The sequence below is a fragment of the Anser cygnoides genome, chromosome 13, assembly GCF_040182565.1.
Source record: "Anser cygnoides isolate HZ-2024a breed goose chromosome 13, Taihu_goose_T2T_genome, whole genome shotgun sequence".
Lineage (NCBI taxonomy): Eukaryota > Metazoa > Chordata > Aves > Anseriformes > Anatidae > Anser > Anser cygnoides.
The window spans coordinates 7,200,238-7,225,526 of record NC_089885.1 but is presented as its reverse complement, the minus strand read 5'-3'; the positions used below and the strand labels follow the sequence as shown (position 1 = coordinate 7,225,526).

General features: G+C 47.9%; 3 protein-coding genes across 12 annotated transcripts in view; 1 reads left to right on the top strand and 2 right to left on the bottom strand.

Moving 5' to 3' along the window:
- The first annotated feature begins 119 nt into the window (after positions 1-119).
- Positions 120-8,098, top strand: UBE2A (ubiquitin conjugating enzyme E2 A). Its single transcript, XM_067004817.1, has 6 exons — positions 120-315; positions 633-713; positions 798-823; positions 5,090-5,179; positions 6,179-6,267; positions 6,662-8,098. Exons 1-6 carry the CDS (start codon positions 272-274, stop codon positions 6,788-6,790), a joined length of 459 nt encoding a protein of 152 aa, XP_066860918.1. The 5' UTR covers positions 120-271; the 3' UTR covers positions 6,791-8,098.
- A 2,834-nt stretch (positions 8,099-10,932) lies between these two features.
- Positions 10,933-18,631, bottom strand: NKRF (NFKB repressing factor). 4 transcript variants are annotated; one of them, XM_067004803.1, is made up of 4 exons: positions 18,417-18,545; positions 17,438-17,642; positions 15,009-15,130; positions 10,933-13,429 (listed from the first exon to the last, which is right to left on the bottom strand). In XM_067004803.1, exons 3-4 carry the CDS (start codon positions 15,112-15,114, stop codon positions 11,439-11,441), a joined length of 2,097 nt encoding a protein of 698 aa, XP_066860904.1. In that variant the 5' UTR covers positions 15,115-15,130; positions 17,438-17,642; positions 18,417-18,545; the 3' UTR covers positions 10,933-11,438. The 4 variants fall into 4 exon arrangements, with proteins under 4 accessions (XP_066860904.1, XP_066860903.1, XP_066860902.1 ...); XM_067004802.1 differs by having other exon boundaries at positions 17,438-17,730; positions 18,417-18,539; XM_067004801.1 differs by lacking the exon at positions 17,438-17,642 and having other exon boundaries at positions 18,417-18,631.
- Positions 18,632-19,156: 525 nt separating this feature from the next.
- SEPTIN6 (septin 6) overlaps positions 19,157-25,289 on the bottom strand; it is a 29,164-nt gene continuing 23,031 nt past the window's right edge. For 2 of the 7 annotated variants that reach the window (XM_048079175.2, XM_067004805.1), the window contains exons 10-11: positions 24,727-24,794; positions 20,948-22,267 (exon numbers count right to left, since the gene is read on the bottom strand). In XM_048079175.2, the coding sequence (XP_047935132.1) occupies positions 22,206-22,267; positions 24,727-24,794 (130 nt within the window). In that variant the 3' untranslated portion in view covers positions 20,948-22,205. Of the gene's footprint in view, positions 19,649-20,947; positions 22,268-24,726; positions 24,795-25,289 lie in introns of those variants that run through there. The other 5 variants (XM_048079184.2, XM_067004806.1, XM_067004809.1 and 2 more) reach the window with 4 other exon arrangements.

Genomic DNA, 25,289 nt, shown 5'->3' with positions numbered 1-25,289 from the left:
GTGGCCGCGGCGCGGCGCCCCCGCAGCATCCGGCTCCTCCCTCTCCCCCCCCCGCCCCCCCGCGGCGCTTGGTACGTGCCGGGAGCGCCCGGCGGCAGCGCAGCGCTCGGCGCAGCCCACGCTCGCCGCCTCCCCCCCCTCCCCCCGCAGTGGTAGCGGCCGCGATCGTTCCCGGCCGCCGCCTCAGCCCGAGCCTCCCGCCGCCGCCGCCGCTGCCGGGCGCCCCGCGCTGCCCGCGGCCGTGTATGAGCGATTCGTAAGGGCGGCCGCCATGTCCACCCCGGCCCGTCGGCGCCTCATGCGGGACTTCAAGAGGTAGCGGGGGTGGCGGGGGGGGGAGGCCGAGGGGCGCCGCGCCCGGCCGCCGGCAGAGGAGGGGGCAGCGCAACATGGCGGCGGGGCAGGGCGCGCTCCGCAGATTGCGTAGCGCCGGGCCGCGCCGCCTGCCTGCGGGTTACGCCGTTTGCGCAGCGGCGGGCGGCTACCTGCCGGGGCTACGCCGAGTGCGTAGGGGCGGGGGAGGAGCGGGGGAAGCTGAGGGGACGGGGGGCGGCCTAGAGGGGACCGGGGGGGACACGGGGGGGGGCACGGGGACACCTGGTCCCGGCGCTGAGGCCCGGCTGTGCCCGCAGGCTGCAGGAGGACCCCCCGGCCGGCGTGAGCGGGGCCCCCTCCGAGAACAACATCATGGTGTGGAACGCCGTCATCTTCGGGTGAGTGGGGCCGGGGGCGGCGGCGGGGCTCCCCCTGGGGCCGGGCGGCCCGCGGTAACGCTGTGCTCTGCTTCCCTCCCGCAGGCCCGAGGGGACCCCCTTCGAGGACGGTGAGTGAGGTTGTGGGGGGCTGCGTCCTGCCCCGGGGGGCTCCGTGCTGTCCCGGGGCTGGCTTCCTCGGGGGGGGCTTGGCAACAGGTGGGGGCCTGGGGACACGGGAGGGACGAGGGCGGGTGTCCCACTGCCCACCCACGTACCCAACACCCACTAAACTCGGTTTTCTGCCCTGCTCCGAGGAAGCGTGAGGCCCACTGCTAGGCTGGCTTACAAAAACATGCAAAAAAAAAAACAACAGCAACATCGGGGCTTGTTTATAGTTGCTAAACCTGGGTATCTGAAGGCTAATTTAACCTTATTAAGGTTTCGTTGAGCCCTGGGTGGCGTTTTTGGGGATCCTTGTGTTTGGAGCGATGTCAAACTTGGTGTAGAAGTGCTGTCATTCCGAATTATTTGATTTCTGTGTGTTGTTCTGACACTGAAAGTGCTTTGCAAATAAGTCCCCATGTGAGTCAGCTGCATAAGGAAACAGGCCGGATGTTTGAGGAAGTCCAGAGCAGAATTCTTTTACTTTTGTTCTTGACGTCTACTTCACTGCACTACAGCTGGTGTTGTTTGGGGTTGAAGATTAAAAAGACTTCTTAGCTTCTAAAGCAGGCTAAATGGGTCCTTGTGGCACACCTGCATCCAGCTAGTGTCTTTTTGGTGTTATGGTGAATCCTTCAGCAACCCTGTGAAAACTTGTCAGACACGAAATGCCGTCCAGCTGAAATCAGTGATGCGTTTTTTAAGATACTTTCAGTGCAGGCTATAATTAATCCTAGATCTCCGTGACTCATGGCAAAAGTATAAGAAAAACTCCGTAACTGTTACGTTGGTCTTAGCTAACTACTTTGTCTCTGTTTATCCTTGGAGGTAGCACCTGTAGGTATGCCTGTAAATGACAGATGTTTTCTGTGAAGATTCTGTGTGTTTTAAATACTTCAGGCAGTTACTTTTTTTTTTTCAAGTGATTAGTTAAGAAATTTGGTAGAGTAGAAGACTGATGTTTGGAACTTGAGTATTCCATAACACTGAATGCAGAATAGGTGGATCAAATGTATTTTATTATTTCAAAAACTTGGGATTAAGGGCCCTTTTAAGCATCGGTGAGGGGTTGCCGGAGCTGCCTAGGCTTTCGGTGCTCTGCTGTGAATAGAAGGACTCAATGTTTGGAGGCAGAAAGCCCTCTCCTTGCAGTGTGGTGAAATTCAGGTTGTTTCCGTGTTCAGGCTCTTCCAGCGCAGTGTGAGGTTAACAGGTGATGTAAGGGCTGTTTTCCATATATTTCCATATAGTTGGAGACTGCTTCAGAGAGCCCTGATGTTTTGATTGTGTCTGTGCTTCCCTCTGTGGTAGCGTTGTGCCTTTATCTTGGATACTTGGGGCACCTTGTGCTTGCAGCAGCCTGAAGTTCAAACGAATGCTCAAGTCTGCCACTGCTGTCCTGCTTTGGTTGATCTAATTACACAGTCCTGGTGCGTGATGGATTGCTCTTTTCATAGCAGAGTGTGTGTTTTTCACAGTACACGCTCAGGAAAACAGATAATGCATTGTGTTGCGGGGTATGCTTATCTCTGTCTCTCTGGGACATACCTTACATTTTGCCAGATAACCACAGACTGAGTGCAGCCTGGAGATACGGGGCTGGGGGTGCCGGTGCTGTGCTTTTCCCTGCAGTGACAGGATTCATGGCAGCCCGCTTCAGATCTGGTTAAGCTTAATGTAGCTAATAATAAGCTAATAACTAAGGAACCTTTTATCTAACAGCATTGAGCTGTTCTTTGTTCAGACCCCTGCTGGGGTTCCATAACCCTCCTTGGGAAGCCTTTTGCCAGGCAGTGTTCTTCAGAAATCACTCTGTGTTCCTGTGTTCAGTCTCTGTCACTCCCCAGTGGTACTGTAAGACTTCAGATACCTTAATTCTCGTGAAAGTAGACTGTGAAAAGATTTAGTTGTACTGGAGGTGTAATAATTTCAACATTGTGGGAATTACAGTTCTTCATCCTTGTTCTGGTGAGGCCCTTCTCCACTCTCAGCTTCTGAGGCTTTGTAGCTTTGTCTGAACTGAAATCCCTAGGCTCAAGCACATCTGCTTGCTTGCTGTGCGGAAGAATGCTGCCAACAGCCCTCTGTTCCCTCCACCCCCAGACTTCAGAGGGTGTTTTCACATCTTGGTGTGCAGGCTGACTCGGCCTCGGAGCAACTACTAATTTAGATCAGCAGCCTGCCTTCCATCTTCTGGTTTAAGAGGATTCAATTGCAGGTGTCTGCAGTAGGACCTCAGGGACGTTTATCCTACCCTTTGCCGTGTTTCTCAGAATCTCTGTGCTTGTGGCACGTAACGTGGTAACGCTGTCACTGATGGAAGCCCAGGTTCCTTCCATTCTTCAGTCCTGTTCCTCTGAAACTGAATTATGATATTTTGGTTAGTGCAGGGTTCCTGGCTCGAGAGGAGAGTTCAGTAACAGCTAACGTAGTGTCCTGCCTCTCTGCCATCACACAGGCAGCTAGAACAGACAGCAGAGCATTTGCCCTCCATATGGCTTGTTCCTCACCTAAGGAATGTAGATTTCAGTGCATGACGTGGGGGCTCTTTCACAGAGCCATTGCTTCTCTGGGTCTTGCTTTGAGAATCTGACTGGGGAAATGCTCCAGCTGGAAGCTGTCTAGCCACTCGCTCAGGTTTGTGTAAAAGTAATGCTGTCGTGTCCCTGCTGGGACAGGTGGCTTCCCTTTCTTTTAGTAGCTTTAAATGGATTCCAAGAGCAGACTGCCCTCAATACTCTTCTTTGGCCATCTTATCTGTCCCCTGTGCTCCCACTTCAGTGTTTTAAAATAACATGCTCTGGAGTGTGCTTGTTGAACTCTATTATCTGATGGTTTTCTCCAGCCTACTGCTTGCTTAGTCACTCTCCCACAGAAGTGCCTGCTTTAGTAGCGCATAAAGAGGCTACTGAGAGCTGGAGCTGGGACAGAGAGCGCTGGGAGTTCTCCCAGTACTTGATTCTAAAGTGTTTGTGTTGCCTGGGGCTGTCACTGTGTCGGGAAGGACAGGTAGTCCTGAGCAGATGTTCGCAGCTGGCAAAGTTGTTGCAAGCTTTCCAGGGTTTGATTTCGAGCTGATAGCAAATCTGCTGCTTTGCCTTTGGATGAGCAAGAGTAAAACTGGAAGTCTGCAGTGGGGCTTTCAACTTACTTGAACAATCTCAATGCATAGACTTGTTCAGAAAACCATGCTGTTCTTGTTTTACAGGGAGATAGATAGTATGCTGCTAGCCCTGTGCTCCCATGTTGGTAGGCTGCTAATAAAAAACAAACATGCAAAAACTTATTTTTAGGACAGAGACTTTCCACTGCTGTACAGAAAGCTCTGAAGCATCTGTACTCTGTCTTCATATGCAAACGGGAATGTCAAAGCAGTGACCTTCATTTCTTGCAACTCAATGCTGTGGTTTTTGTCCTTACAAAGGAAGGAGCCCCTGGGAAATACTACAGACCCTTACTGATAGGGGGAAAAAAGAAAAAGAGGTTGAAATCTTTTTTCTTTAAGGGGAAGAAAAAAGAAGTGGTACACCTGCTATGGCAGCTTGTTATGACTATTACTATAAGGTGCATTCCTTCTGCAGGAGAGCTGTGCCTTTATACAGGGGTGCCCCAGGTATTTCTCTCAGGACATATCCAGGCTTGGGTGGTCTGACATGATAGTACGGGAAAGGTGGAGGTCCTTGGTTACTGATGGGACTCGCTAGCAGTGCCTGCTGCCTTGGTGCCACATTCAGGCAGGTTAGTTAACAGACTTCTGATTTTCAGATTAGCATGGCCTGAGGAGAAGGGCTAAAATAACTTAGATTGATGCAGGCTGTTAGATCAGTTGGATTAGGACTTAATTATACAGTTTTCTGACCCCTCTTAATGAACCGTACTCAAAAGAAGGCCATTGAACATGAAGTAAATGATCAGATTGTGTTTTTTAAAATTTCCAATATGAATGTTGCTTGCAATACTGCTCTTCTACAAAATGATCTTGTGATGGGAAGAGTTGTTGATTTTTTTAAAAGTATTTCCGTGAAATTTAAGCATTTTTTTAGCAGTAAGTTAGGGGAGAAACTCTTTGCAGAGAGAAGAATTGCTGTAGGACTGAGCAATCTGTAATTTTTGTCCAGCATATATGTACAATCACAGCTGTATTGGTGTGTGCTTACGGAGGAATGCTACTTGTTCATCCCTCGTGTCAATTCATTCTGACTAAAGGTTACCTATCTCTCTTTCAACTCCAGGAACTTTCAAACTTACAATAGAATTCACAGAAGAATATCCTAACAAGCCACCTACTGTTAGATTTGTCTCTAAAATGTTCCATCCAAATGGTAAGTACTTACACGGTATCTGTGTATTTTAATTACAGCGTTCTCTAAGCCCTATAGAAAGGGACTACTTATTATAAAAGTTTCCCCTACTTAAGAAGCTAGCACCATTCCAGTGTGGTTCTGTGGGGTTTTGATAAGGGGTGCGTGCGAGCAGTGCTCAGGCTTGAGACTAAGGGTGCAGTAAGAGCAGCCTCTGTGCTTTCAGGTGACACAGCCCAGTATTTTTGAGTCTATTCTCTCTCAACCATCTGTTATTAAACCCGAGAGAATATTTTGTACCTAAATAGCAGGTGCCTTCAGCTTTTACCTATACATACTGCATGCATATCAAAACGACCTGAATGCGGTTGTCTGGTATCACTTTCATTTTTCCAGAAGTGACTGCCTGTATGCATGCTGTACCTTGAGATGTAGTACTAGTTTCCAACCATAGCTGGTAATGCTAAGATCACTTAATTAAGCCCCTCCCTTGGTAATTAGAAGGCTGGTTCCTTGTCTCTGAACAATACTAGCTCCATGAAGAAGTACCTGAAACTTTCAAATGTAGCAAGTTAAGCATGTGTGGTCTAAGTGCATCCGGGGAAGGTTCTTCTGAAGCTGTCACGAGAGAGGTGACCAGGCAGTGACTGCTGTAGGTACTTTCCAGGGGAACCTCTTGTGTAAACAGCTCTTTAAAGAAGTGTTCTTTATTTGGTTCCCATGTGGGTAGCATAAATTTTTTGCCTTAAATCTCTTCATGGTTTTCATCCTTTCTGTAGCGCTGGTTGCAGTGTCACAGAGAAGCTTGCCATTGAAGAATGAGCAGGGTTTGAGGCAGCTGCCAGTGACAAGCTTCATCTCTTCCTACATGCAGGCTTGTCTGGTCAATTTAAGTCTCAAACACTATTGGTTTCTGTACTGTTTGTCAGTACCTAGATTTTTCAGGATCAGGCAATACTAAGAAAAATTGAGTAGCTGTACAACTTCTGTTTTAAGCCATTCTTCTTGAACCTTTTCTAGTCTATGCAGATGGTAGTATATGTCTGGATATTCTTCAGAATCGTTGGAGTCCTACTTACGATGTCTCCTCCATCTTAACATCCATACAGGTAAAAGAACTGTGCATGAAAAGGCAGAATGAAATTAGGATGCTCGGACAATAAAAAGAAAAGCTCAGGAGAAGTGTTTTGGTTCCTGGTAGCCAGTACAGCAGCTACATGTTGATATTTGATAGAGTATGAATGCTTACCACGTGTAAATTCTAGACTTACTGACACACAGTGGTCACTGCAGGGACACATCCGGTGATTCCACTGCTCGGGTACTGCTGCACTGTAAAGAGAGCGCTTATAGTAATGTCCAACTGGAATAATGCAATATATCTCACCTACGGCTAGCTGAACTTCTGTGCTCGTACTAGAACTGTGGATAGCTTAACAAATATGTTGCTGAAACCCTACGTGCTGTCGTGTGTCTAAGAGTCTTTTTCTTTTTTTTGCGCAGTCTCTATTGGATGAGCCAAATCCTAACAGTCCAGCAAACAGCCAGGCAGCTCAGCTATACCAAGAGAATAAGCGGGAATATGAAAAACGGGTTTCTGCAATAGTAGAACAGAGTTGGCGTGATTGTTGACCCAGGATGATGCAAATGAACACTCTGGTGATGAGGAAAATACATGAAGTGTCTGAGTCATCATCTTTCTCCTAGCATCACTGCATTTACTTTGAAAGCAGAATAGCTGTTGTGCTGTTGCCACCCTCCCTTGCTGAAGCTTCTTCTCCTTGGACATCAGAAAGCACCCACTTTGAAGTCAAATGTACTGTACTTGGGTTACTTGCAAAAGAATTACTGATGCTGAATTCATTTTCTGTGGTCCCTCTCCAGTCTTAGGGCAGTATTGTGCATTTCTGTAGTGTACACTAAGCTTTTAATTGTAATTGTGTTATACACAGTGATGCTTATGTGTAGCTTGATAAAAGGGATGTTTATATACATACACATTTTTTAACTGATATTACTAAAGTGCTGATCTGTCCAGGCTGGTCATTTACCATTGGTTTAGACCCCACTGCATTTGTAAGTACTGAGTGAAGAAATAACCTTGTTTCTCATCTGTATTGGTTTATCAACTCCTTACTTATGGAAAAAAAAACACAGCTAAACCAATTGCCATTCAGTTAGTAAGACCATGGAATGCTAGTCACTTCTGCACCTCCCATGCAGGATTTATGTACAGGTATACATAAATCACTACAGCTGTGGTACTTTCATCTTTGCTGAGGGTGAGAAACCCCGTTTTATTTTGTTTTAAATAGTGTGTTAAAGGACATGCCTATAGAGACTGCTTAACTAAGTTTCTATAGCCTTGTTGCTGAGGCATTACTGGACAAAAGCAGGTGGAGCTGTGGTATTCTGAATGAGAGACCTTCCCAATTCAGGAAGAGGTAAAGCCTGAAGTGTTCCAGAGGTGGAATTACTCTTTTAGTGTCTTTCTCCCTCCCCTCATCTTTATCTGAGAAAGCTAAGTTCTTTGGGATCCAACTTTGCCTTGTGGAAAGTTTGAATAAAGTATGGGGTAGTCTCTGCAATTCCTGTTCCTTGTTGATTATCGTGTGGTTTACGTGAGCTACTGCTGCATGCTTGAGTTAGTTTTCCTTCCATTTTATGAAAGTATTTTTTTCAACTCTGAAAAAAACAGTTCTAAGTCCAGACTCACTTTTTTGTAAGGCTAAGTTAGTACATTTGGATACAGTACCTTAAGCAGCAGTGTGGGATGAAACCTTCCAGTTGTGTTGTCCACTGTTCCAGTGTCTTTTGTGTGCACATTGGTCTGTTAGTTGAGAAGTATAACTTTGCACAAGTAACCCATGTAAGAAACTGTACATTTTTCAAAACTTGTAAATAAAGTGTAACCTTAATGCTTATTGTATAAATAGGCAAGAGGTGTACAACTGTGATTATTTTACTTGGGACAATAGGAATCGTCAGGTAGAAGCTGCTGACTTCTACAACCCAGGCTATGAAATACTTCCTTACCTCTTGGGCAGGAGCTGTTGTGCTCAGGCTAAGCTCTACATTCACCTTGCATGGAAAATAAAATAAGCCCTTCCAGCTAGATCGAGGAGGCCTGGAGAATAAAGAAGGAAAGACAGGCCAGGATTAACTAACTAGCGAGCAGAGAAATGGAAAAACAGACAAATCCTAGCAAAAAAAAAAAAACCACAAAGCTCAGGACAATTTCATTCCTACTAGTAGTAAGCTGTTGCCAAAAAAAAAAAAAAAAACCAAAACCCCACAAAAACAAATCTATGATAAGTTATTAACAGCAACTTAAAACCCTCAGTAACTAATTGATAGGGGAATCATATTTCTACTTTATGCCTGTCTTGTGGAGAATAGGCTTCAAAATGACATAACGCAAGCTGGTACTGCGCCTTAGCGCCACCGTTAAGCTGCCAGGTTCTTCAAAAGATTTCTATCAGGCTTTACACCTCCTCTGCTGTGCCAACACTCCCCCCCCCCCCCCAACAGGCCTTTTGTCTTACACAGAGCAGCTTTTCACCACTGAAGTCCTACTCAGCAATCCTTGGTAGCTTTCCTAAAGGACAGTGGCTTCTCTGGACCCTTGAACCAGCTGCTTTATCAACCACAAGAGGTAGGGATAGGATTAAACTCCACGCACTAGACCTGATGGGCTCTTACAGACACGGTGAGTCTGCCTCAATTCGTTTGTTTCTTTAGCATTCCCTGTGCACAACTTGCCCAAGCTGGAGCCAACCAAGCAACAAGCATCCAGTTACTCCAAATTACAGCAGTGCAAAACAGCCCCGCTGCCTGCATGGGCCGGGAGGACTGAAGCCAACCAAAAGGTTCCTGAAGGATCATGATTTCCTCAGTATCATCTGTAGCTGGTTCTGCCTTTCTGAATGGCCCAAGTGATTCTAATCTCATAGCAATCCCTCCATTTTTGTGTTTGTCTTGCTAGTCACTAAAATAATAAAAGACAGCATCGACTCTAAGGTAGCCAGAAACGAGCACAGAGGTGAAAAACCTCACCTTTACTCCTTTCCTACACAAGTTACCATCCACTAACTCAATGTTAAACCACGCAGTGCTGGCTCCAGCAAGCTTACAAGCTACATAAATAGGAGCTGGAGCAGGCAGCAGTTCTTCACTGCCAACAGCTGATGCCCAGCCGGCCAAACACATCCACCAACAAGCAGGAAGGCAACAGAAAGGGCTGGCACAGTGCTACCCCACTGAGCAAAGACTTTGGGGCCCTCAAACCCCGGATGCTACCCAGGAGAGAATAAAACCACCACGACACCTTGCACGGACTCCCTGTCTATCACTAACTCTGTTACGGTACCATTACATTTACCCTGTGCCCTCACTGCTCAGCAAAAAGGCATTTTTCAGCCCCAATACCACACTGGTGCTCTCACCACCCTGCCTGGTGTCGCCAAGCTTCAAGACCTTCTGATAACCGAGTCAGGGAGGGGGAGCCACACTCCTGCTTGCAGGAATATCTGCCTAGGAAGTACCAGGCTTCTTCCACACTCCTACACTGCCATCTGCTATAGCCCAGCCTCCCTGGGAGCAGAATTCAGAAGGAGAGAGAGGGAACAGTGCACAAATAAAAAGAAAACACTTTCAGAATTTTCTACCAGATTATTTTTCTTCAAAAACAGCATCTTATTTCAAAAGTCCAAGCTAACAGAAGCTGTGCTGAAGCCACCCAGTTAAAGACAGGAGGGGATGCTTACCTGGAACTGGAATTCTTCCAGGTTAACCTCTTTCTTTTCACACTGCTGGGATGAAAACGTCTCTAGCTGCACATCACCTCTTGGCTTGTCTCCTTCATCAGTAGGGGTCAGCCACCCTCTCCTCAGAGCAGAGAGTATTAAATAAAACAGTATAAGAGGTGGAAAAAAGATGTAGGACAATGCAAAGAAATGAAGAGGCAAATACAGGAAGCAGAAACCAAAAGCTGTAACTGGGACATAAACCATCAGGTGAACAAGTAAAGAAATACTTCATTATGCCTGCCTTTGCGCTACAGAACCATAAGCTGGCCCTACTGGTCACAGCAAAAAACAACCAACCAACAGCATCTCTGAGCCAATCTTACACTTGGCTGCTCCAAGGTCGATCCCTGACCTCCACGTCTCCAGGCATGAAGCAGGCGTTCCTCCGAGGCTGGAGGCTCCGTGCGTGGCGCAGTGGCCGCAGCCCGCTCCCCACACAAGGAGAGGTCTTGGTGAGATGCTGCCCTCACACACCTCCGAGCAACACCACTCAGTTTACTTTTGAACTGCCCCCGACGTACACAAGCATAGGTACATTAAATTAAGCGAGTAGAGAAACGATTAGGCACAGAGTTGGTTTTGCTCAGGATTAAAGAGCTTACATTCAAAGTAAAAAAAATAACTTATGTAACAGTCCCCACGAACATCTCTGACGCGTGGGCTCTGCGGTTACCTCCGGGTTTGTATTTCACACATTACCGTGGCATTTGCACGTGTCAAGCAGTGCTTCGAAGTAAAAATCCACTGGAATTATTTAAGTTCAACCCACTCCTGGCTAAGGTGCTTTCAGTGACTTTCAGTACGGGAGAGACAAGGTAGAAACCTGTGAATAGAACTGTAAGCTGGTTAAGGACACCTCTACATACATACACAGCAGAGACAAACAAGACTGTACCATAGATATGTTTCACAAGAATAAATGCAGTTTCACACTTTTTTTTTTCCCAATACAACACGTGACAAATCTTGTGGTTATTTTTTTTCCAGAAATAAAGCTGTATTTTTATTGTCATTAATACCAACTTTACATACATGTTTATTCCTCCAAACTGCATTTCCTTTGCTTTTTATTCTTTTTTTTGTTGTTGTAAAAAAAAAAAACAAAAAAAAAACACTTTTTTTCCCTCCTTTCTTGGACAGAAAGAATAAGGGAACTATAATTTTAAATGGTGTCAAATTCCTCCTGATTGGACGTGTGTTTTTACTATTACAAAACTATTAAAATGTGAGGGAGCAAGTAATATCAAAGACATACAGTAATAGCACTACTGGTTTGGGGCTGTGCTAATACACTTGAACAGAACTTGGTCAGTCCTAATTGTCTAGTAACATTTCCGAAATTATATGAGCAAGGTAAAAGATTTTACTGTTAATATATCCCGCAATAAGAAAATGCAGCATCTTTCTTTCATCGGGTGTCTAGGAAGTTTCAGTTCATCGCTACTCCCACCAGTGAAGTCGGACACCTAACCTCAGTTTGCCTGAGGCATGATGAGCTCATAATGCCCAACCTGGCCTTCTTGCTTCAGCTGGTCTAAGAGATCCTCCTTGCGCCGCTTTCTGCTTACCACCAAGTACCTATCGTGGCCCTGCCCGTGAGATTTACTCTTAAGACCATATTTTTGGGCAATCTGATGTATCTGTTTCCGCTCGTCGTTCGTCAGTTCTGTAGAGAATGTCAAGTCAACGTGACTTTCTGAGCGTGCATAGTTTCGAATGATCTGTTCGATATCTCTTTTAGCGATTTTATTTACCCTTTCCACATCAAGCCCCAGTCCTTCCCTTTTAAACTGCTCCTTCACTGAAATAGGCTCTCTGATTCCTTCGCCGTCTTTCCCTAGGCCACCACCTGTCCAGCCCATCTTTCTTAAAATTTGATTCCCAATGTTGTCTTCTTTGATCTTCTGTTTGAAAGCCTCTTCTGCTGACCGACCCTGAATCTCGTTTCTCGAGATGACGTCTTCAATGGTGCCTTTCTTCAGATTATTAACAACAGTCGGCTGAGTCTTTTTGAGGATTTTCACGGCTTCCTCTGCTGCCTCATGCTTGACAGATTTCTTCACTCCGACTGCTTCTGCGATGAATTCGTTTTCAAGCAGCACCTTGCACTTCCATCGCATGCCAGTCATCCTTTCGAAGACGTACTCCACTGTCATCTTGTTGAACTGCGCGGTGTCGTTCAGCGTGCACACCGGGTTATCCGAGTTCTCGTAAACCACCAGGTCCTTCAGGTCCTTCTTCCTTCCGGAACCCCGCGAGGAGCAGCCCACTTTCTGAACCTGTGTCACTTTGATGGCGGTTAAATTTGACTGCGTCTTCTGCAAAATCTTCAAGGCCTCGTCAGCTGCCGCGTGCTTGCTGGTCTTCTTGGTGCCGAACCCCTCGGCTAGGCAGTGATCTTGTAGATACACTCGACAACGCCACATGCGGTTGGGCATTAAGTCATATTTATATTCAACAGACATTTTATTATATGAGGCAGAATTGTTAAGGATTCCTATTGCATCGCTAGCGTTCTCCGTGAGGACAAAACTAGTCCAGTGTTTGCTGGTGTTGGGGGAATTTTTCACAGACTCAGAACCAGGCTGCATGGGGACGCAGTCCCTGTTGGCCACCACGAACTCCTCGTGAGGTTTGAGAGCCGGAGGGAAATCCGGGCGGTTCACGCCTGCCTCACACACCACCAGGTCTTCGTGGTAGGTGTGTCTGAACTTGCGCTGAACGACCCTGACTTCTACAGACTTCTGCAGCAGCCTGACTGCCAGCTCCGTAGCTCGGTCCCGCGATCCATTTTTGCTGCCGGCATAACCGGTGGTCAGGTAGACGTTCTGACATCGTACTTCACAGGCAAAGCCATCCGTTAGGAGCTTCTTACTCTTCGGGAGGTCGGCAGGAGCGATTTCTTTCAGAGGAGCATAAATATATTCAGGATTTGTCTTGCAGGCCTGAATTGAACGCGTCAGAAGATACGTATAGTTAATTTTTTCAGTCCCGGTGTTTGCATCTGGGTTAGCAAGGTTTTTCCAGATAGCTGCTGACAGTTTCTCGATAAAACTCTGCTTCAGCATTATAGCTGACGGAGGGAAAGTCTCTGATGCAGACTGGACAGCTGAAGGAGAAACAGAAACCTGCAAAGCGCCACTTGTAGTAGCGTCCACATTATTCACAGCCTTATTGGCTGCTGCTGGCTGGCTTGCGAAGCCAAACCCAGCTGAGTTGGAGAGCTGGGGATCCACCTCCTGTGCGTTCCCTAATGGAGAATTTGTACAGTTCTCAGCCGGCTGTGCCACGCTGTTTGTATTTGCCTCCTGGTTCACTTCCTGCATTTGGTTATCCAGAGGATCCTCCTTCTTGTCGTCCTTCTCCACGCTGGTCACAAAGTGGATGGGTTCAAAACGTGGTCGCACCCGGAACCTGGGGGCCATCTTTTTGGGAGGCTCAGGAACCTCTTCCGGCTCTGGACCTGCAGGGTAGAAGAAAATTACAAGATCACCAATAAATACGTGCTGTGACAGAGAGACAACATCTTCACAGAGCCATCTCCAGGAGGAGCGTGCAGGGTTCAAACACAGGATTCCCACTTAGCCACAAACCAAAAGGAGACACTTACAACTGATCAAAACAGAACACTCGTTCGTGTGCAGGTCACTTCAGGGATACCCCCAGATCCACAAGTACCATACAAAAATCTCTACACATTTAGCTGCACGGATTTTAGGTCTGAATAATCACCTGCTCTGCCCCGCAGAGTGGCCCACCGAACCCATCCAGCCATTTCTGAAGTGAATCCACATTACTGACAGACCTCATTTCTTAGCCAAGAGAGATGTGAATGAGGCGCAACATCCTGGCACACACAGCTACTGCAGAAATGACAAAACAGCCAATAACTCTGTTACTCTACCTCTAAATGACAGCCACGCAAGGCATCTTCTGCAAAAGATTCAGCCCCCACATGCTGAAGCGGTACATGGATGTGATTTCATCAGAAGAGCAAAAGGCCACCCCGGCACCCTGGACCGAACTGCCTGACCCAGTGCCAACGCGTGCAGCTGTGATACGGGTCAGGTAACAGCAGCCTGGGCGTCGTGCTACCACAGCACATTTATCGCAACCTTGTTCAGTGCAGCTGAAAAAAGCACTTCACATACAGCAAAAACAGGCACTCAAATGAGGTGATGAAGCTCTTACACTGGTTCAGTCCTTCAGTCATCACAGTGCTGATGACTTACGGCAACGTTTACATTTCTTGCTCAGCTTGGTACTTGGCTTTCTGCACTGCAGCAGCATCTAAAGGCCCTCAGCAGCACAGCAGCTCTTTGCTGTGCGTGTAGCATGCAACAGAGAACCCTTCCCAAAGCACTGCTGCCTAAGAGACAGACGTAGCACAGGAGGAACGTCGTATTGTTCTCAGCTTTGCAAGCGGGGCAGGGAAGCTCAAAAGATGACCAGATTAACAAAGTATGAGAAGAAACTGATCACCCTGCTCCTTCCCGAGATGGGGCAGGGAGCTCTGAGGGCCTGGAGAGGAGCCTGGGGGTGGAGCTGCGGACCAGCCGGCCTGCTCTGCCCACTGCTTTTCCTCCACAGGAAAAGCTATGGCTGGGAACATTCATTCCTGAGAGCGTGGGGCTGGTCTGAGCTACACAGGACTCTTCCAGGCCAATCCTGACAGCCAGGCTCCAGGCAGGCCCTCCCTCAAACCCAGTAAGTGGAATTCCACACCTCCATGCAGACGTACAACCCCTTCTCAGGTCAGAACATCACCCCTCACTACAGCGAAGGACAAACAGACAGGGATACTTAATGACACAGATCCAACTCCCTAGCACTGTCATTAGCAAAAATCTATTACGTGGCAATTTCAATATAAATTTCCTAAGCAAGGAGAGATCTCTGCGTGAATTACACCCCGTGACATGGCAGAGGAGGGAAACAGCTGCAGCCCAGCAGAGTGCAGCCCGGTCCCTCTCCTGCTTGCTGTGGGCCCGTGCCACCCCACTGTCCGCACGCCCTGGCAGGGACAGGGATGAGGTACTCACTGTCGGAAGGAGAGAGCTGCCTCTTCAGCTTCCTGCAAGGGACGAGCTCAAACGTCCGCATCTCCCCGATGTCGATGCCTTCGGCCATCTTGAGAACCTTCTCCATCACCTGCGAGCCGTATCTGCGTGGATCCAACAGCACACCACGTTACAGCTGCTCCCGCGGGGGCAGCCGGCCTCAAACCAAGCCCTCCTGCACCTGCTCCCGAGCCTAAATCACCCTGAGTCTTTGTGTCAGCAAGGGTCCCGGCACTCGCCCCAGGCAGGTCAGCCAGAATAAAAACACATCTTTTAAAAACAGCCTGTATGATAAGCAGGACCTTTTATTACGGGAAAAAAAAAAAAAAAAACCTACAGCTGTCTGAGACACTGAACGTGGTCCAAAGGAGCCCCTCAGCCTGCTCCAGTACTAGCAAAGGACCTGAGCACTGACCAAAGCCTGACCACCGGCACGGCGAGGCTGGGGCAGGAGAGCCGCGAGCAAGTCGCCTGGCCCCCAGTGAACCTGTCTGTGAATAACAAGCAGAGCAGCCACCGAACCCAGGGGGTTTAAAACTTCAACATATATGCATTATCTGCCTAAATGCAGCATTTGCCAAGGCTGGGAGGATCACTGAGGAACAGAGGGGGATGGAGGAGGCGGCGTCTCAGCGGGCATCACAGAGGCAGTGAGCCAAGCACAGGAGCGACTCGCTGGCACTGAGGTTCCTGCCCGGGTCAGCCGCCACAGCCCGCACGTCACCAATCCCAAAGTCACGGCTGTCAGGTGACAAAGGCACTCCTCTGCCTTTATCGGACACCCTCTAAAAAGCCATACTCGGTTTTCACTTGGGAGCCGTACATGTAAAGTTTTCAACCCCTGAGCCACAGAACAGGCGAGGCGGCCGCCAGAAGCTCTGTGCAAAGCCCGCACCCCGCTGCAGCTCCACGGAGACAGGACGTGCACTGTGAAACCCATCCTGCTCAGCCATACAACCCTGACCCTCTGAGCATCCCATTACTTCTAAGATCTGTCACGTTTTCAAACCATTTGCAAGGCTAAGGCTGAGCAAGAAAAGAAAAAAAAAACTTTCTAACTGAGGCATGTTTGTAAGCTTGGCACAAAACTAGACTTGGACAGCTTGGCGCTGGGGCTCAGAAAGGAGAAAAGGCAATCATGCACCTGCTCCATGACATGCTTATCTTCAAGAGACAGCAGCCAGTGACACCACCACTGAACCAGCTTTAAGCACTGGGGCTCAGATTTCTGCCCAGAGGAAGAGCAAACCTGTCCCGGCATGTGTTCATCCAACCTGGCCGCTGCAATCTCACCTCGTGCAGACTGCACGTGGAGGCAGAGGAATGCCACGCCTCCGATGCCTAACTGAAGTCTGCCTGGTTTGGTTTAAGTTTGCTACCTCTTGCCCTGATCCCAGCATAATGGGTTATTTTCCCCGTTGTACAGCTACCTCTAACACATCTGAGAACGCAAGCACCTTCCCCCAGAGAGCTCTAAGCTAAATGCATGCTGTTATTTAACTGCTTCCCTACAGACCACGTTTTCTAAGGCCTCTGGACATCCTCCAGACAATCCTCCAACAGAACACTCCCTCAGGTTTCATCAGCAAAGACTGACTTGTATTAACTCTGACAAACGGGTGGTCTTCAGCTGTCAAGCAACCAACGATTAAAAAAAAAAACACATAAAAAAACAAGATTTAAAAGAGAAAACAACAAAACTCAAGTTATTCGCACAGCAACAACAGCTCTTCCCGAGCAGCTGAAGGCAGTTCCCGAGCAGGCTGCAGGCTCGCTCCCTTCCTGTCCCCAGGCAGCTCTGCATAAAGCTCCCACCTGCTCCCTGGCAGCGCTGTGCTCATCAGGCCCGTGCAGTGTGTGCAGATTCGTGCCTAACGCAAGCTTTGGGGAAATATCCTTACTGGTATCAACTCTGCACGGCGTGCCTAAACCTATTGCTCGTGTCTCCCCTGAGAGTTGCTGCTAAAGAGGTTCATCAGGGAAAGTATGCACACTTACAGGCGTAACTTGGGTCATTATTTATGTTTTGAGGTCCTGCCACATAGCCCTTCACTTCTGCTATCAGCGCCCTGTGCCCACATTGCAGCAGTGCCGTTCCCAAAAGCACTACCACAAAGAAGGCCCTCCATTAAGAGAGCATAAAAACTTATATACGGACAAAGCAAACCATGTCTGAAAACGATACCCTCAATCTGAATAATCTAAAATTTTTAGAATTTGAAACTACTTTAAAACTAAGGTCAATTTTAATGCTCACCGAGCAGAATGGTTTAGTACTTGGATCAAAAAGAAAAAGGAGAAGACTTAAAGAAGTCAACTTGGATGTATGCAGATGATGCACAGCATTGCCCAACAAAACTCTGGGATAGTAATGTTAACAGAAGTAAAACTTTGTGCCCTTCAGTACTCACAGGTTCCTCTCCTGTCGCTGCACAATTAGCTGAAGTCACTAAGCAGTCCCTTCTTCTGCCTCGTGTCTGGCTGGAAACCAGCCCCAGCACCAGAAGTGCCAGTCAGGACGCATGAGGTTTCTGGCGACCCCACAGCCTGGCTAGTTGTTTCTGCACCTCAGCAGCGATGCTGGTGAAGGTGGGAAACCTCTTCCACTCGCTGGGCCTGTTCCTCTCAGAGAGCATCAAACTGAGCGTTAAGGGGATGGTATGGGCTGCTTTACGCTTGGAGGGATGCTTTCTTCTCAATTAAGCTACAAGGCACACCATGTGCTTAAAAAGCCCTCAGGAGTACAACACCAACACCTACTTCCAAAATACAAAATATGCCTGCACTTTTCTAGTGCCCTGCTCCTCTTCTGCTGCTCCCCATGTCCTCCCCCTGCCAGCACAGGAACGGTGCCCTGGCCCCAACCCCTCCAAAACCCCTGGGGCTGCGCTCAGGGGAACGGGACGGGCCTGACAGCGGGGCTGGGGCCTGTCACAGCCGGGGAGGGCACGGCCACAGGGCTCCTCAGGGAGCGCTCACCTCAGGGACTCCCTCACCTCAGTGCCCCCCTTCACCTCAGGGGCCGCTCACCACAGGAACCCTCATCTTCACCTCAGGGCTCCCCCCAACTCCACTTCAGGGGTCTCACACACCTCATGCGCCCCCCTTCACCTCAGGAACTCCCCTCACCTCAGCCCCCCCCCCCCATTACCTCAGGGACTCCCCACTTTACCTCAGCCCCCTCCTTCCACCTCAAAGCCACCCCCTATTACCTAAGGTACCCCCCCCCTTTCACCTCAGGAACCCCCCCTCCACCTCAGGGGCCCCCCACCCCTCACAGCTCCCCCTCTTTACCTCAGGGACCCCCCACTTCACCTCAGCCCCCCACCCTCACCTCGGAGGCCCCCTCCCTTCACCTCAGGACCCCCCCAGCCCCCCCGCCCCGCCGACCTGCATCCCAGGAAGACGTGGTTGGCCCAGAGGACGGAGAGGGCCAGCAGCTGGTCGATGGCGGCTCCGGGGTACCCGCGGAGGTGGCGGAGGATGAAGCGGCGGCGCAGCGCCCATTGCCGCTCGCTCTCGTGGTACTGCCGCCACTGCTCCAGCACCGCCTCGGGCACCGCCTCCGCTGCCGGCGGCGACGGCGGCGGTGGCGGCATCGAACCGGAGGGGTCGGCCGCCCAATCGCCGGGCATGGGCGCGGCCGAGCGGCGCTCCGGGGCACCGGGCGGGCCCGAGCCCCACGTGCGGCACAGGCCGAGCCTCGCTGCGGGGCCCCGGGGGGTCCCGGTACGGCCCCGGTGCGGCCCCGGCCCCGCGTCCCCCCCCCCCCCCCGCCCGGTGCGGCCTCGGCCCCGCCCCTCCCCCTCCCCGGCTCCGGCCGCGCTCGCGCCGCGCGGGGGCCCCCGGTTACCGCCGCGTCACGTGGCCGCGCGCCACGGCCGCGCGAGACGCCGCGAGACTCCGCCACCGCCACCCCCCCCCCCGCCCCGGTCCCGTCACGGAACGGCGCCGCCCGGCGGCTTACGCTGGGAGCGCAGCGGCCACGCTGGGAGCGCGGCGGTACGCAAAGCGTGCGGCGGCTACGCAAAGTGCGCAGGCGCCCCGCCGCCGCTGCGCCGCAGGAGGCTCCGCTCTCCACAAAATGGCGGCGGAGCGCTGCGAGGGTGAGAGACACAGCAGGACACCGCTGAAAACACGCAGTTCTTCACTTTATTGTCGTTAGAATTAAAGACTTCGTGGCTGCCGACATCGCAAATTGCGCCGCGCTTCTGTTTTTCTTCGCGCGGTTTTCCAAAATCAATGGAACAACAGCAGATTGGAAATACTTAAAGGCTTCAAACCCCGTGGAAGCCCGCGACATTTATATTATTAAAGACAAAATTAGAAAAAAAAATGCTCGTAACAATGTTTGAAAATGTATTCGCTACATCATTAGTCCGAACATCATCACATTTGTGTTTCTCTTCAAGTAAACCAGCAGCCCCCCGCTGTCTTGCCACACAAATCACAAGACACCTTGATTTTAGATACCATGCAAGTCAGTACAAGAGCTTCTTCCCCAGACACTAACACTGAAGGTTTGCTCCCCCCTCCCCAGACATAGGATCCCTAACCTCTTCTAGAAGTGGCAGTCTTCTCCCTCAGACCCCGTGCAGCTGGCGAAGACAGATTAAAAAAAGCTAGAGAGAGAGAAAGGGGAAAAAAAGAGAAAAAAACAGAAGATTAGCAAAAAAGAGAAAGACATTCAAAAAGCAGGGAAAAGAGATGCAACGTGAAAACAGCTGAGAGGAGAGATGGAACCTCTTTCTGTGAGGTTTTCTATCTCATGGCACCTCAGACTTCAAGGAAATTACACAAATAAAAACCTTTTTTCATTTAAAAGACTTTTAATTGCATTCTAAGAAGGCAAATGACCAGGAAGAACAACCAGTGGTTGACCTGTGGCATGGTGTTTAAAAAAAAAAAAAAAAAAACCGACATTAAATGCTTCTTTTATCAGATGTTCCAAAAATCACTGGCAGAACAATGCTGACTGGTTTTGGGAGCAGGCACTCAACAGTAATGGAAGAAGTAAATACTCCGATTATTTTAATTTGCTTAAAAAAAGAACCAAATAACTTTTCAGGAAATAAAACTGTATTTATAGTGAAACAGAATACCTGAGAAAATACACTGCAATCGAGAATTTTAGCTGCCTTGATTGCTGGGAGAGGCCATGGCTGCAGTTTGGTGCAAGCCAGCAAGACTAATGGGAATGGAAGAACTGCTCGTGAGGTCTTAGCACCATCCCTAACACCTCCCTAGCACAACTGTCAGCAGTGGTTTGCACTACAAATGGCATTACCTATCCTGGCTAGCTCTGAGGTGTGCTTATCATCCAAAAAACCTGGGGTTTAAAGGGTTTCTGTTGGAACTATTTGCTAGTACACATCCTGATCTTTTAGCAGGGTTAGGACACATGGGTTCATCCTGCCTGCAGACAGTGCCTGTATGCAGTGCAACTGAAGGATCAGGGTCACAACAAGCAAGTCTGAAATGGAAATGAGTATTAAATGCTAGTCTTTAGGTAGCATGAATTAGCAAAAGAAAACATAAAAGCAAATTAAGAGAGATAGGTGATGTCATGAAAATGACACCAAGTATGAAAAGAAAAGAGTTTTCAATCTCTCGACTGTGATAATTTAACTAAGGTGGTGTTCTCACCTTAAAGTCACCAATAAATACATTTAAACTGCATTGTTATTTCGCCAGCAAAAATAACTCACAGAACTTATTTCCACATTATCTGGGTGGAGAGGGACCAAGAGAAAGGGGAATCTATTAACTGCATGGAAAAAAAAACATTAAGATTTAAAGTTGCAGTGTCCAAAAGCTTGTTAGGACTCATTTTACATTGTTTAATAAAAGCAATAACCACCAGTACATAGTAAAGTCAGGTTCACAATGAGGATATAGGAGAGAGCAAGAGTAACACCATGGAAAGGTCACAGCTGAAATGCTGTCACGTTTTATTAGACCCTGTGATTTAACAAGTAAATGAAGGTCCATTCCAGCCCATTGTATTCAGGGATAATTACTCAGTACAGAGCCATGGGTTACTGTAAAAGAAGGGCAAAGAAAACAAAAAAACAAAAGAAGTAAATGTTAACCAGAATTCACTGTCTGATGAAGACTTTATTTAAAAAAAAAAAAAGCATAAAAAATAAAAACAAAACAAAAAAAAACCACAAAATCATCCAGAAATACACACAGAAGATACCTGCAGGCAAACCACAGTTGGCACTTGGCCACTCACTGAACTCCTGGCCCCAATGAGCAAAACACCTCCCTTTTTAGTGCACATCTTGCATTAAAACAAGGCTTTTGCTGAATAAAAAAAAAATATATGAGGCAACCTGCCAACATCTGTACACTTCTGAACAGATGTCAAAAAAATATATATAAAGGTAATACTTTTTGCATTAAAATTAGAAATTGTTGGAATCACTGAGAAGAAAGTCAAAGAAACATCATCGTCTTTCTTCACAAACACTGATATGTACAGCAAGGTGACCAGCTTTCCCTGAGATTGGATCCAGGAAGTGCATCCAGCCCAGCACACTGAGAGGGCGACAAGGCAAGAGATCCTTCGTGACCCCTGCAGCATTCAGAGAACACTTAGTTGCAAACCATGGATCCAAGTTTGAAAATCCCCCAAGCCTGGGGATTCGAGGTTTGGATTCAAGACCTCACGCCTGTGAGGATGTCAAGTCTTGCAAAAAGTCCTTTAAACTGATTTGAGTTGCGCATGACAGCACAGTGGGGTAATGATGGGTTAGACACAACAAATTAAAAAGGGGAGGGGGCAGCCAGTCTCTTGAGACCACCACGCTGCAGCGCTGGGTTGCATTCACAGCAGTCCCACGACAGGCACGAAATGCACGCCGCCAAGCAGCTGCACTGTCACCATGCAGCCCTCGCACAAAGTGGAGGGGACAGGCAAAAAGCTGAACAACTGAGCAGTGGGGACGCTAGTCCTACAAGCGCTTGGCAGCCTGCTATCGACCAAAAGGGGAGAGGTATCAGCCCCGAGCATCTCTTGCCAGTTCCACGTAGGCTGTTGCTGAGTTTTTCACAAAAAAAAAACATAACCCAGAACAGCCAAGGGTGCGGACTGTCGCTTAAAACAAAATGGTGAGCACAGTAAGGGAGCAATGAGTAAAGGTGAGCAAACAGGCACAATGGCATAGCTGCGTGTTAACCGAATGTGGGGGCATTCGCTTCTGGTGTGAAGGGAAAGGTTCTACAGGAAACCCGAACTGAAAATGAAAGAAAAAGGCAGATTAATGGCTTTATGGATTAATGACAAAATTAAAAAATAAAATAAGAATATAAATATGTTTCCTAACACACACACACAAAGAAATGTTGCTAAGTGTTAATACAGTTTAATTTGACTACAAAACATGCTTTATGCACGCACACATGCATACACACACACTCAGCAGTGGGATGAAACACTTCTTTTCTACAACAATCCTATCACAGTTTTGCAAGCTGCAAGACTCATCAATTGTGGCTTGTTGGTATCCTTGCAAAACAGTGGAGCCCTGCAATACTTACTGGATCAATATTGAGAGTATTTTTCTGAATTCTGGAAAAGTACCATATATACATATTTAATTTAGCAAGGACAAATGCCCTTTGAAAAAGGCACTGCATGCATTTGTGTAGTGGAAACAAAGAACTTCATTTGATTCACAGCCCAGTACACAACAGTGTACAGTTACACCGCCTGCCAAGAGCAATCCAAACCCAACAAAAATCAGTAATGTTCACTCTAACTGCACTTTAGCCGTGCCTCCGTACTCAGCACCAGTAACGAACACTGTTATTCTTTGAGCTTATTTTTCAACATTCATACCCTGAAAAGCAGAGAATTGTTCTTTTCAGTGTGTTACAGTTACTGCTGGCAGCAGAGGCATTCATTCTACCAGACCCCTCAAGACGACTGCGAGCTCCAGTTTGAGTCAGTGCAAGACCCTTCTGAAGCTCTTCTGTTAAGTGGAACATCCCATTGAAATAAAACTCGAATGCCTCTCACTGACAGCGTGATGTTTAGGTGCTATTTCTCTTCTCTTGGTGGAGACAAGAGGGAAGAAATCCTGGAATCAGCTTTTCTCTATTTAAGGGCAGACCCTAAGTTAGTTTGGACTGCATCCAGCAGAGAATGTAAAACCAGGCCAGGTTTGTCTGCAAGGAAGGTGGCCTAGAGGCTGAGATTTTAGGGTTTTATACTTTAAATGCTGCTGTTCCACCACGTTCCTTCTCAGGGAGGTGTGTCTCACACTAGGGGTGCTGTTACCCTCACATTGGTATTGCTGCTCAGTCAAGAAGCAAGACATTTCCATAAAAGCTTTCCTTTTCCTCTCACCAGAGAATCAAGAGCAAATTAAAAAGGCTCATTTAAACATGCCCAGCCCAGCTATAAGTCGCCCACTGCCATTAGCAGTTTAGCTAATAACCCTAACGAGGATCTGCTGCCAGGCTGGTGCATTTCTCACACATCTGGGTTTAAATTAGCCTTCATTTTACAATAGCTGTTGGCACTTCACGCTGCAGACTCTTGCTCATGGTGAGATTTGTTAAGCCTTTTGGGCATCCTTATCTGTTCCACGAGCCTGCCCATGATGACGTATCCACCTTCTCTCCCTGCTCACGTCAAGGCAGAGACACTCTGGACAGGCTCACAGCGTGACACCACTGGCAGGGCTCTGCTCCAGCAGGAACTCCCTGAGCCTTGCCAAAACTCCTCAGAGACTCGGATGCTGCCCTTAATGAGAGGCAAAGTGCTCTGGCAGGCTTTCTGGATGCATCTTGAGCACAGCCTTCTTCTGTCACTAGTCTTACCCCACTGGGCACACTGCGCCTGGCTCCCAGACGTGTGTCTGCACCTGTCTGCTACAGCTGAGTATCTGTCCATGGGGTACCCCACTGGACTATTAAAAATGTCATGAAGTCTCTCTGTCTATATCCAGAGCCTTCGTTACTTGGTAAATGCTCAGTATCTCTCATGATCCTGGACAAACAACTATAACCAGCCAGCAGGTGACTATTTCTCTGGTTATTTAGCAGCGGTTCCTTAACACACTCACACACACACTCACATGTCTTTCTGTATTTCTCCGGTGCGTTAGGACAAATGAAAGCTCTGGTATGGACAGATTTTACCATCTGTTGGGGGGGGGGGATGTTGAAACCAGTCTCGCATCCTTCTTCACCTGCACTGTAACCACAAGCGAGCCCTGCACCTTGCAGGGGTGGGAGGGATGGAGAAGAAAGGGAAGAGACATTTTCAGGGCTAGCTGGGTTCTGTCATCACCATTTCTCCATAGCAACTATTGCCATGGTATCGACACGGCCTACGTGATTAAAGAATATCATTTATTTCTCGGGGAGCTAAAATAAAGAGGACAAAGCCAGCAAAGTGCTGGAAACATTTAAAAGGAAGAGGACCTAATCCTTATTTTCCCACATTAAATATCCAAGTACTGAATCTCCCTGCATTTTACTTTGTGGAATTTTTAATGATTGGCTTCAATGCATCCTTTTTCTACAACTGCATATAGAGAGACTGGTAAGGCATATACAACGAGGGTGAAAGCAGTGGAAAACAGGGATGATAATATTTTTAGGCTTCTAGACTCGCACAGGGTCTGCTTTTTTAGGAACTGTAACTAATCCCACTGTGAGGTCTATATTAGTTAATGACGCTTACCAGGACAATGTGCCTCATGCACCATGCAGCCAAGAGCAGTTAACTGTAAAACAGCATACATGTAAGAACTAATAATGGTGATGATGATGCAACAATATAAAAAAAAAAAAAAAAAAGAAACCAAGTCACAATTAGTACAAATTACCGAGCTTGGGCTTAAAGAAGTCTCTGTGAAAGAAAAAGGCTAGTGGACTGACAGTTATTATTAAACAAGACATGATTAAGCTACTGGCTTGTGAAATTCAGGGATTGTTATAGAGATTTATGAATTAAATAAATACTGAAATGAAACATTAAGGACAATTGGAGAAGTTAGAGCAAAGAAAACATCACTATTTTTAACACAGCTGTTTTCCCGGAGGAGAGAGGCCTCCTATTACCTCCCCAAGCCTGAAGCAAGCACTGACCCACCGCTTTCAGTTTACTGTGCCTCAGACTTAACCAACAAGGACAGTACCAACGTGTATTCATATGGATATGTGTGGTGTGAAGGATGCTTCTGAGATAAGAACTGCTTCTAGGAACAAGTGTGTGACCTGGCCACAGCTACTACTCACTGACAC

Coding starts and splice junctions, on each gene's coding strand:
- UBE2A (XM_067004817.1), top strand. CDS start 272: ATGTCCACCCCGGCCCGTCGGCGCCTCATGCGGGACTTCAAGAG. Junction 316..632: donor CTCATGCGGGACTTCAAGAG/GTAGCGGGGGTG, acceptor CTGTGCCCGCAG/GCTGCAGGAGGACCCCCCGG. Junction 714..797: donor TGGAACGCCGTCATCTTCGG/GTGAGTGGGGCC, acceptor TCCCTCCCGCAG/GCCCGAGGGGACCCCCTTCG.
- NKRF (XM_067004801.1), bottom strand. CDS start 18,625: ATGCCGCCACCGCCGCCGTCGCCGCCGGCAGCGGAGGCGGTGCCCGAG. Junction 15,131..18,416: donor CACGTCTTCCTGGGATGCAG/GTCGGCGGGGCG, acceptor GGATCCACGCAG/ATACGGCTCGCAGGTGATGG. Junction 13,430..15,008: donor GCAGCTCTCTCCTTCCGACA/GTGAGTACCTCA, acceptor TCTACCCTGCAG/GTCCAGAGCCGGAAGAGGTT.